The sequence below is a fragment of the Micropterus dolomieu genome, linkage group LG13, assembly GCF_021292245.1.
Source record: "Micropterus dolomieu isolate WLL.071019.BEF.003 ecotype Adirondacks linkage group LG13, ASM2129224v1, whole genome shotgun sequence".
In the NCBI taxonomy this organism is placed as follows: Eukaryota; Metazoa; Chordata; class Actinopteri; order Centrarchiformes; family Centrarchidae; genus Micropterus; species Micropterus dolomieu.
Window position 1 is genome coordinate 16,333,139 of NC_060162.1, and position 12,065 is coordinate 16,345,203.

General features: G+C 38.8%; 1 protein-coding gene across 4 annotated transcripts; it reads left to right on the forward strand.

The window, feature by feature from the left end:
* The first annotated feature begins 382 nt into the window (after window positions 1-382).
* ccdc80l2 (coiled-coil domain containing 80 like 2) lies at window positions 383-8,873 on the forward strand. Of its 4 annotated transcripts, none has more exons than XM_046066517.1 (13): window positions 383-398; window positions 2,473-2,874; window positions 2,947-3,035; window positions 3,138-3,311; window positions 3,441-3,592; window positions 4,562-4,861; window positions 5,068-5,308; window positions 5,495-5,651; window positions 6,471-6,607; window positions 7,056-7,207; window positions 7,899-8,002; window positions 8,196-8,276; window positions 8,412-8,873. In XM_046066517.1, the coding sequence occupies exons 2-13, from the start codon at window positions 2,592-2,594 to the stop codon at window positions 8,744-8,746; spliced, it is 2,205 nt and encodes a 734-aa protein (XP_045922473.1). In that variant the 5' UTR covers window positions 383-398; window positions 2,473-2,591; the 3' UTR covers window positions 8,747-8,873. The 4 variants fall into 4 exon arrangements, with proteins under 4 accessions (XP_045922473.1, XP_045922471.1, XP_045922475.1 ...); XM_046066515.1 differs by lacking the exon at window positions 383-398 and adding an exon at window positions 429-549; XM_046066519.1 differs by lacking the exon at window positions 383-398 and adding an exon at window positions 429-549 and having other exon boundaries at window positions 2,473-2,862.
* The last annotated feature ends 3,192 nt before the right edge of the window (window positions 8,874-12,065 follow it).

The window sequence follows — 12,065 nt, forward strand, 5'->3', positions numbered from 1 at the left end:
AATACATATTTAATAGTAAAGAAATGGATAAATGAGCGCATTTACGTGCCTTGTACTTTATCAGTAATGGCGTCCCAAAACTGAAGCACTGAAGATGCAACTCTGTATACATCCACCAATGGGCGCTCTTTTGCCATTTTATGGACATCCACATGCACTCCTTGTAATTATAGCACTAGTCATTAGTCACAGTTTGATATAAGTGCACTATTTCAATTTTTCCCTTCCCTCTTGAATTTGAATATGATGTTTGCATCTCTCTGTGATTGCACTGTAAATCTTTGTTGATGAAAAATAAAGTAATTAACATTGTAACAATATTGTAACTAACAACATTGTTTATCCTGTCGTCAGCATATCCATTCACTCTGCACCAGCACATTCATTCACTTATTACGGTATATGCACTGCAGTATATAAACTCTCTCTCTCACTCACATGCTGATCATCTGGTTCTCTTTATCCGGCTCAGAGGGTGGAATGCATTGTTGCTATGCCTGGTTCTCATTTTGTTCCCAACGCCTCTTTAGAGTCATTGTTTTCAGTCATGTGAGTAACACAGCCTGTTGCTGTACCTACCTCTGTTTAGTATATAGATATGTTTATAGACAGGGCATTTTGAAAGGTATCATTAGTCGCATATCCATTTCTTATTGTAAAAATTGTCTCTTTCAGGTGTGTTATTATGTTGAAATACCTTTACAGTTGTCAATTAATGTTGAAAAGAAACTTAAATGTGCCACTAAATGCTACCTTGGTCATGTTATGGATACCTGATGTTTATGTTACAATAAAGAAAGATACAGTACCTTTTTATGATATCACACACATCTTTAGTCTTATTCAAACATTTTATGGCTGAAAAAACAGGCATGTATTTTTGTACATCAAAGGCCATCAAAATATGAATTTATGGCAACAGACCAAAGAAGTAAACAATAGGATCATGAATCAATTCCATTATCATATAATTTTTATTAGAATTCATATGGCAATCTGACTCTCAATGAATGCTGCTATCAGTTAGATTTAACTGGTTTTGCTTCATGTTTGTGCTCTGAGATGCACAGATTATTCCATTGGTTGCAGAATAATTTTTAGGAATTTAAATATAAATGTGGTTCATGTATGTTTACTTTCTTTTGCAGGGCTGGAAAGCCCAGCATTTAGGACATTATATTATTATATATTATCCTTTTGTATTTTGTAAATTTGAAGAGAAAAGGCTGTAGATAGTCAAGTTTATGGTTACATTTGGAGCTTTGTGGTATTCGTGCTATTATCAGCTGTTTAAAGGGACAATTCTTGGTTTAATACCTGGTGGGAATTGATAGTTGGCTGTGCATTAAGTGATAGATAGCTGTGTTTTAGTGTGGTTGATATTTTAGTTAGTGGAGCCTTTAGGGAGCAGTAGTCAGAAGAATTATTACTCTTTTTTCTTGGCAGAAAGTCTTCAGGTTCAACTCGCCTGTGGGCATAGATTAACAACTTTGAACTGGTTTGAACTTTTCCAGACTTCAGCATCATCCTGTCTGGGTTATTAATGGTTGCTGCCATTTGCCTTTAAGTCCGGCTGAACAAATGGCTTTAAGCTAAACTGCTCTACCTCTAAACTCCCACTTTTACTCCCTCATTCTGTCGACAACATGTGTGAGACAGCCTGCAATGGTCTGTGATCAGGTCAGTGCCAATCTCTGATGGGTAGTGACAGATGTTAAAATCTAAACTGTCAAATACAATCAATTTTCACCAGGTGTAATAATGCAGGTAACGTGATATCTCTTTACTTGCCCCACTGCAGAAGGAGGTCGGAGGTCAGCATTGCTAGCATTTAATCTCCTGATCAAAGATATAGCCAGCCTTCACAGGGTGCATTAGCATCCATGTGCATTTTATACTCTGTAAATGTGTATGTATATATGTGAGTGATTGATTTTCTGTTGGTGATAGACACCAAAACAGTCGGCTGTGAGACACACACATACACACACATACACATACTGAGAATGTGTGTGTGTGTGTGTGTGTGTGTGTGTGTGCGCGAGAGAGAGAGAGACAGAGAGAGAGAGAGAGAGAGAGAGAGAGAGAGAGAGAGAGAGAAAAGAAAATGCTTTGAAGTCACAGAAAATTCCAGGAGTTTTCTGTTAACAAGCCTGGGGTATAATGTGAAACAGGAGTGTGTGTGTGTCTGTTTGCAAGCAGAGGAGAGTCTCCCCAGTCAGTCTCTCTCTGCTGGTGAGAGGGGTTAACGTCACTGCAGTCTTTTCTGTCCTTTTACCTTTGCGATTCATGCCCCGATTTAGTCCACCAGTTTTGTAAGGATACAGAATGCTTCGGTTATTAGTGGGGTTGTGAATGTGGTTGCAAAGACTGGGGATTTCTCAGCTGGGGACTTTGTGACTGATGATCTAGAGCTTTTTCATTTTTGAATCACTTTTTAAACAGTTGGTGAATCCATCCTGTCCGTTTCAGATGCAACACTGCTGCCCAAGAGTGGTGAACAAATGTATTCTTTAGCCAGAGGAGGATTTGTGAGCTGCTAACCTATTCCAGCTGATCAACAAATCAACTACCCAACCGTGTCAGTAAGGATGTTTAATTTCTATAACTCACACTGGCCTCTGCTGTTGTTTGCCACCCTGTGGAGCCTCAGCTACCCAAGCTTGCTTACCGCCTGGCCGGGCGTCAGTCGAAGAGAGTCCAAGGATCAGTTGGACCCCAATGTAAGAGACTGGGGAGACTATTCAGACCTCCCTCCAGGAATCGAGCAAGGGTTGGGGTTGGAAGAAGACAGAGAGCATGGAGACAACAGAGGAGTCGGGGAGACGTCATTAATCCTGGCCCCGGAGCTCGATTTCCTGGGTGACTTTGCAGGCAAGACAAATGAACTGATCAGCTGATGTGTTTATTTGTCTATCTCCTTACAGTTCCCTTTCTGCCCTCCAGGTAAAAAGCGACTGTGGGTGATAACAGCCCCATCACGCAATAACCACTACCTTCGAATGATGGAGAAACAGCTGGAAGAAATGGAGCAGGTATTGTACAGATATATATGCCATATTAGAAGTTCACTCAAAACAGTCTCCTTTCCAGCTCTTCTTTAACTATTTTTCTTTCTCCTTTTGGGTCTCTCTCAGAAAGGGCTAAACTGCCGCCTAGCAGAAAGAGACACATTCATCATCACCATCATCCAGAATGCCATGATGGAAGGTCGAATCCAGAAAACAACCTTCCAAGGAGATGCAACAGTAGAGAGCTTGGACCCTGACACCGTTACCAAACTGCTGCACTACCTGGAGCTTACCAGCCAGGTAATCAGTTAATACTATGTTGGCAAGTTACAGCCCCTTTGCATTTCTTTTAATCTAAATTTTTCTGAAACTGTCTTTGTGGGTACCTCCTCTTGACTTGACATTTTTATGCTCTCCCAATTGTTTCAGGAGCAAGGGTTCACCATGCTGGTTCTGAAGAAGAACCTTCGGGTCAGCGAGCGCTTCCCTTATCCAGTCCGCATTGAGGCGATTTTGGAGCTCATTGATCAGTTCCCCATGAGGAAGCTGGAGAAGATGACCAGAAAAGGATCCAACTTGAGGTTCTGTCATACCATTGTGTAATTCACTGTACCGAGGAAGTGTTTTACAAGTTCATTCAGTTCGATTTATAACAAGTCAACCATTCTTAGCCATGCTCATGCTGGAATGTCTCAACAGTTACTGGATTGATTATCCTGAAATTTGGTACACAAATTCATATTACCCTCCAGATGAACTGTAATAACTTTGGTGATTCCCTGACTTTTCCATTTGCACCATCATTTGGTCAAAATTCCAATTTATAGTATAACCATATACAGTACATGAAAACTAATGACATTCTCATCAGCCTCAACTGTACATAGGTTTGCATACTAATATGCTAAACTAAGATGGTGAACATTACACCTACTTAGCATTAGTATGTTTTCATAGTCATTGTGGGTATGTTAGCATTTAGCTCAAAGTACCGCTGTGTCTAAGTTTAGCCTCACAGAGTCGTTAGCTTTGCTGCAGCCTCGTATTGTTATTGATATTTGCCAACATAGCACAAATTTGTCTCATGGGGCTATACATTTTTTGCAACACCCTATCCTTAGAGACTCGATTTGGATGAGAAAAAACATATGTTGCATGTTCAGTAGCATAAAATATGGGTTTCAGTCCTCCAACAAAACTTGCTCCTGCAAGAACATCCACATTCAATAAGGATGAGTTGTGAAAAAACAGGAAGCAAGAAATAAATGTACTGGTGGACTGAGTGGAATTTGAAAACAACCATGGGGTTTTTGCATTTTGATTAGATCTTATGAGTGTTCTGCTTGTGTCCAATTTGAAAATTTGAGGTATGGAAAATTCTTGTAAAAACTGTTAATCCACTGATGGAAAGAACACATGTCCCGTGTAAGATCAGTTATCTGAGTGACTGTGCAATTCAATTTGAATCTGTATCATTTTGGTTGAAGTTATCAAGGAAAACATACACAAATCCTCTCATGCAAAATGTTTGATTTTGTCTTTTTATTCAGGTGTAAAACCACTAAAAAGAAGATTGTGATGAAAAGGAAAAAGATGAAGAAGAAGATGGTACTGAGCCCTCAGAAGCGAGGGAATGTGACTTCTGTGGTGGCACAAAGAAAACCTCCCCTGGACAAAAAAGCGGCCCTAAAGAGTAAGGTCCAGGATATACTGAGTGGACGGTCATTGTTTGTTATCCGTAAGGGGAGGAAGGACTCGAGCAGTGGTGGTCGGGCCACTTCTAATCGACAGGAAAAAGTGCACACCTCTCCATCTGTGTCAAAGAGTGCTGAAGAAGTGAAGAAAGATAGGTGCTCCCTTCATATGTCTTTGTCATTTTTTGTAATATAGTAGATGTCTGTGGATGTTTGATTGATTTCAGTTACAGTCTGCCTGAATTTTCTGTTACCATCTGGTATGTCACGCCTCTTCATCCCCTTACACCAGACAGAGATGCTTTTTTTCTGTGCTGGCCGGACATCAAAGTCATTTTTTTTTCTATTCTATTCTACTGCAGGCCTGACTCTACTTTGGAAGAAGGAAAGAGAAGACATGGAGGGAAAAACAGTGAAGATACAAAAGAGGACAATGTAAAGGATCACACACAGGAAAAACAGAGCTCTAAGAAAAAGGGCAAAGGAAAAAAAGGAAAGAAAGGGAAAGGAAGAGGTAAAAAGTCCAACAGAGAGGCCAGTGAGAAGGATATAACAGCCCTGAAAGCATTTTTGGACAGTTTAAAAGGGACAAGAAGGTTAATGGTGAGAACTTTCTCCTTTGCTTGCAGCTTTCTCCCTGCCTTTTCTCCCTAATCCTGGTGTAAAGTGGCCACACTCCACATTCTGAATGCATTCAAAACAATGAACCTTTAAGACATATCTGCACATGATCCGTATCGTCCATTTGGAGTGATGTATATGTTTGTGTGTGCGTTGTCCTGGTACTAGTTGATCTCAACGCCCAGCAGTGATGCAACACTGTACATCCAGCAGAAAGAGGAGAACGAGAAGCAACACTGTGACCTCGCTATCAGGAAGATCACTGTGGCGACCATTGTGGGTGAAGAAAGTGACGCCACGCTCACATTGCAACACCACCAGCTCGGTAAGAAGTGTTTTCTGTGTGTGTGTGATGTTGTATGTTTGAATATTTGCATCTAAAACATTTGGTTAGGTTCTCGCCAGGGGTGATCCAGGTAATCGGAAAATCTTATCAGATGTTACTTTGTTTTTTTCATATATATAAATAAAACTACTGTTGGAGTATTTTTTAACCAAATAAGAGAAGCACACTGTATTTTTTCCCTTAAGCGTGACCAAAGGGATATGTGGTGCTTCCACAGTAACAGCAGCTGAGGTTCCTTTCACTTTGAAGTACAACACTGAACTGAAACAGTGAATTTCCTCACTCTGGTATTTGTTGTTGCAAGGGTAACATTGTTGTTTTTCATGCTGCATCCTCTTCACTTCACTTAATATGCTGTGGGTACTTCTGAATTCAAAGACTTGAGTCAGCAGCTGAACAGCAGCAAGACTGAGTCTAGTGGTAGAGCTAGTGGCCCTGTGACGTTGTAATTAGAAACTAAAACCACAGTGGTGCTTTGAGCTAAATGAGAATGCATCTTAGTTTAGCATGTAAGCATGTTAAAATTTAGTTTAAACAAACTGGCTTATAAGAAGTTCATACAGGTATTGATAATACCACATCAAAACCCTGCAATAAATACTTGAAGGTTATAAGGCTGAAACATTGTTCAGAGGCGTCTGTTCAACTTTATGGTTGTTCTGGGTCATAGTTAATGTTGTTGTGTTTGTACTGGCTTGCATTAGGCTAAACTGTAAGGTGTCCCTTGTATTATGTCTCCTGCCTCTGCATCTACGCACACATATTCATTCAAATATTTCACGTGTGTGTGTGTTTCAGAGTCCGAACCTCCACTCAGTGACCAATCAGAAAATTTCTCAGATTCAGGCCTTATTTCTCTGTTGAGAGCAGAGCTCGGCCTGTCATCCCCTGACCTCTTTTCCATGACTGTCTCAGACTACGACATCAAACCCAATGTAAGATCTGCACTTTTATTTGTGTTTGCTCATGCTCGTGCATGCTCATTTTTAGCCCCACTCTTATTGATGTTCATACCTGGCAGCAGTCTAGTATACAGCTGCTCAGAGTTATGAAGACATTCACCTCGTCTGCCAGGACGTTTTCAAGCCAGGGCAAGAGTCACACAAGCAATTCTTTCAAATGTGTTTGACAATAACTACTGTCATCCTTTCATTTATTTGTAACAATATAAAATAATCCAGCTTCATTTAGTCAGAGGTTTACAAAATAATTAACTGATCTCTATTGTAATCCAGCTCATAGTCATTGCTGTGTTTGTTTTTTGGCTATGTCAGGAACTGTTGCTGATGTAGGCTTGTAAAGACCAATGAAATTTAATTCCATGTAATATGCAGACTACAAGTTGGTTTCTCTTTTTTTAAATACCTTTTATCTTTTCCACAGAGAGTCTTTGAGGCTCCTCCATCAAGTCCTGCTCTGTTCGAGTACATTGACAACTTTCCTTCAAGGCGCTCAGAAAAAGAAACGGAGATGAAGAGTCCTACGGTCTGCTCCAAAAACAAGCAACAGCCTGGAGCTGATAATTCACTGCTCAGGTATAGAACTATAAATCAGTTCTTGTTATTACCTTATACTATATAGAGACAAGCAGCGTCTGCAGCCTCCTCAGAAATCATATAAAAGATTTATGTTATTGGGAATATCTTATTTAATATGCCCTGATGTTACATAATTATTACTTTATCTTCATATGAATTCCAAATTAGAACTGATCTGTCCTACAAAGCTAAAACGAAGTAACTTCATATTTACTATTTAAAGTTTTGTAAAGGCCAAAATCTGACTTGACATTTAACCACATAATCTTTTTCCATAGAAAAACATAGTTCCAAAGAAACTACATGTTTAATAATCACAGCAAAACTAGCTAAACATTAGCTTAGCATAGAAACACTAATTGCCAGTTTTTGACTCCAGTGGAATTCATAATTTGATGTGGTCAAAGTACTAGCTAAGGTGGAAACTGATTTATTATTGTTCATTGCAATGTTATTATTATTTTAAAAAATAAGTAGAAGAAAAGCTGAGAGATTAATTCTTAATTATATTCCCTGAAGACATAGTGAGTCCATACAAATATAAAATAAATTACTTCCTATCCTTCTGAAGTTACTGCTCTCTGCCTTTGTAGGCCAAAGTGTGTCTCAACACATCATGGCTGAATGAAATGTGGCTGACTTGTACCACACCATTGAAACTTACATCCCCTGTTTCATGGCTGTTTAGGTTCATGTCTAAGAGGAGACTGCTGCTCATCTCTGCACCCTCAGACGACGACTACTCTTTTCAACAGCAGCTCACTGCGCTAAGTGGACAGGACTGTCACCTGGGTCAGTATGTCTGGGACAATCCAAGCCAATAATGTATTTGTCTTACTGGGCAGAATTAAATCCTAAGTATAAAAATGTACATAAATGTATAGCATTTTTTGTGCAATAATATATTGCTATTTATATTACGCTACATGACACATTTATGTGTTCCTCTCATTTACACAATAAGCCTATTCGGGTCTTTCCTCAGGTATTCGCCACTTTGCCATGTTGAAGCTGACTGGAGCTGGACACAAAGCATCAGGAACTGTTGAGCTGTTTCCTCTAAATGGTGAGTAAATCATGTGGAGCAGGAACTTGGAATTTATTGCCATTGTTGTGTATTTGTTCAACATTTAAACTTACATTTAATTTGTCTTCTCTTTTTACTGTAAATTTCTCTACTTCGTCTTCATTTTTCTTCCAGGTCACAGTCAGAGTGAAGTTGAGCCGTTATCCCGTGACACGGTCAACAATCTGAGAGAACAGCTGAAGATCAGTAAGGACTATTTCAGCATGCTGGTTGTGGGAAAGGACGGCAACGTCAAGGCGTGGTTCCAATCACCCATGTGGTCCCTGGACAACATCTATGACCTGGTGGACTCCATGGAGCTCCGCCACCAGGAGGAGAAGCTGCAGAAGAGACTGGGGATCCACTGCCCAGAGGACAGAGGGAGAGGAGGCAGTGAGGAGGGGCATTATCGCGGCTATGATGAAGAAGGGGAAGAGGAGACGTACTTGTATCACCGGTCAGAGGAGTGATGAGGCGGAGGAGGAAGAAGACGCAGTGGTGTAAAGAAGAGCTACCTAAATTCTTAAGACGACACAGCAAATACATGAACTCATTCATGACACACAAGTAAACTAATAAATAAAAACCTCAAACATTCATCTTCAAGACTCACGGGATTCAATTTATAAATACTAAAGAGATGATGATGCTGCATCTGTTGGACACCACAATAATAAGCCGAATATTTTATGTTTGCAATAATAAATTTGAAAAGCAGAACAGAAAATATTGGGATAGTTTAATTCAAGAAAGTCTTAATGAAAGCACATGTGCACCTTTAAAAATGTTCGTGCTCTGTTATTATCTGCTAAACACAGCAACAGTGAAAAAGGAAGAAAGTCCATCCAGAGCCGAGCAGTGCTTTTTGTCAACACTTCTATCGAGTCCTTTGCAGTCACATTCACTGTGGAAAGTATGCAAAGTTCCTTTGTTGAAATGTTACTATCCTGAAGCTGAAATAGTTTTTAAAAGGAAACAAAGATTCTTTTTTTAAACTCCGAGCTACACATCAGGGTCAGTAAAACAAAGAGTTACTGATGCTGGACTCGATGCATGCGTCAGGGCTATAACAATTCTTTAAAAAGGAATAATTCAACTTGTCTGCAGTGTACACAAAAACTTCACATCTTCCATGGTCAGGTTAATTTCACTATCCTACTAGGGAATGTTTGGTTTACTACAGTTACCAGTAGAACGCACAAGCATAATTTTGAGTGATTTATTTAATTCAGACGTCATTCGGTAAATAAAAAACACATTTCTCATAAAAGCAATTTTGCACTTTTAGAAGCCCTGATTTATAAATCCTAACCAATCCAGGGCCAGTAAAAAGAGAGCAGTGAACAGTCATAACTCTGGACTGGAGATATCCCAAAGTCATTTTCAGCAAATCATCAAAATGAGAGGTTATGCACTCATTTCAGGGGAAATGCATCTGTTTGACACTGCACAACAAACACCACCCAAATGTGGATCTTAGTTTCTGACAGTCAGAAAGAGGGAAGTAGGCCTTGAAACATTAAAATAACAAGATAATCCTGACAAGTGTTGATGCAGCAAATATTATATGTTAATGAAGATCTGGCTTCTCACGGTCATAACAGGAATAATCACATTTTCATTTTGCGGTGCTGTACTTTCCACAGTCTAAATAAATCGCAGCCAGGCGGACGAGACTGTGTCATGTTATATGATGACGGGTATATGATGGGTGAAGGGGAAAGATCCTGGTGAGTGCCTTCTAGTCAGTGCATCCTGGGAGAGGCAGCATGCCACAACCTGCTGGGAGTAGTAGTAGGTGTATGCAGGTTAAATTAGTGAATTTTACTTATTTGTCCCACACCACCTTCTCTCATAACCCTAAAATATGTGGATATCCCAAAATGTCCTTCAGGTAGGCAAAAGAAAGTAATTTTTCAACAGAAAAAGCTGTCATATACTTGGTTTTAATGAATATGAAAATTGCAGAAATTAAACAGAATTTTAGGTCATTTTAGGTTTGTCTCTTATCAACTTCAACTGTAGTACTTTTCTCTTTCTCCTGTTTCACTTGACAAAGCGTGGCAAAGCGTTGCCTCTTGTTGGATACATTTTACTAATGAGGCTCCCTCTATAAGTAACTCGACCTTTGCTGTCAGTGACCCTAAATATGCCTAAAGGTCTTAGGCATATTAAATTACTGACTCAACCCTCATATTGTTGCAATTATGTTTTGTGTGCTTTGTTGTTTAATTTACTCATCTGATATCAAATGGACACAGAAGCTTAACTTTAACTACAAATCATTATCGCACATTATCTCTCATACTTAGTAAAAGTTCATTTGTTTCATCAAGTAAAGATAATACCAAGACAACCATGACATCCACTAGGGGGACTGCTCAGCTCTCTTTAGGTTCACTGAGGCTGCGCTCATCAACTTCCTATTCGCGATTTACTGTTGTCTGCTTTTCTCTTTTAGTATCTAAATTGGGCTACTGCATGGTACAACATCAAACATAGACCAAAGGATGAATGTATGATGAATTTATAATATATACGAACAAATATATATGAATTTGTAACACATTAGCATATCAAAGTTGTAATGTCAGTGGTGACCCCTGTCACTTTGCCACACTCTTCTTTAAGGCTGCCATGAGAAACTGTGAATAGTTAATTTAATAGTGTTTATTATTTGTTTATTTAGTGTTTGCTTTGATCATTTACCAAATAATAATAATAATATTAATAAGAATAATGAATAGATAGAATGAATTGTACATAGTTTAATATAGGTCTTTATGTATATTTATACTAAAAATGTGTAAATATTAAAGATTAATTGTTTAAAAAGAAAATATTACATTCCATCAGTATTGTTTTTAACTTGTAAAGAGAGAATGAGGAACAAGCTCACTTGGCAAACACTTTCAAGAAGCTACTTATTAACTGAGTTAACATCCAGTGGGTCTGATTATAACAGTATGTGAGTGGCTAAAGGCCACTGGATGTTTTACTTACTGTATATAGCCTAGTATTAATCAGTGGTGGAAAGTAACTTACATTTACTCAAGTCATTTTTTCACTCATTTTCTTTAATCCCAAGGGGGAATTTCACAAGTGACCCTGTCTATGAAGAAATTACAATAAAACCCCACCTTTGCAGCTTCAACATAAAAGTGATGTAAAAATGAATGAACACATATATATTCCCTCAATATAATATACATCTGCATACTTTTACTATTGGTGCTTCAAGTATTTTGTTCCTAATTCATGTATACATTTACTTAAGTAACATTTTGAATGCAGAACGTTTACTTGTAACAGAGTACTTCTACAATGAAGTATTGTATTTTTTACTTCTTATACAGGCCTAACGGCGCATGACTTTTTCACATTGTATTTACAATTCCTCCACACTTCCCACAAATCAGAAGGAGCTTTATTGCCAAGTAGTGTTTTAAAACTACTGCTTACTGAACATTACAGTAGCACTGTACTGATTTCCATTCAAAGACTTTTGCTGTGTGTAGGGGTCAAGTGTCTTGCTGAGGGACACATAGGTGGACATGTCACAGTGGGCTTCGAACCCAGGTCTACCATACCAAAGGCATGTGTCTTAACCACTGCACCATCACCTCATCTTGGGAGTGCAGTTGTTGCCATTTAAATTAGCTAACTAATATAAAATCTAGCTTATTGAAATCATCATTCACCTCAGGATCCAACTGCCGATGAAATCTTTCTCCATGCTGCACCTCTCCGATCTTTTCTCAGGTTGTCTTTGTAGTTAGGTCAAAAAAC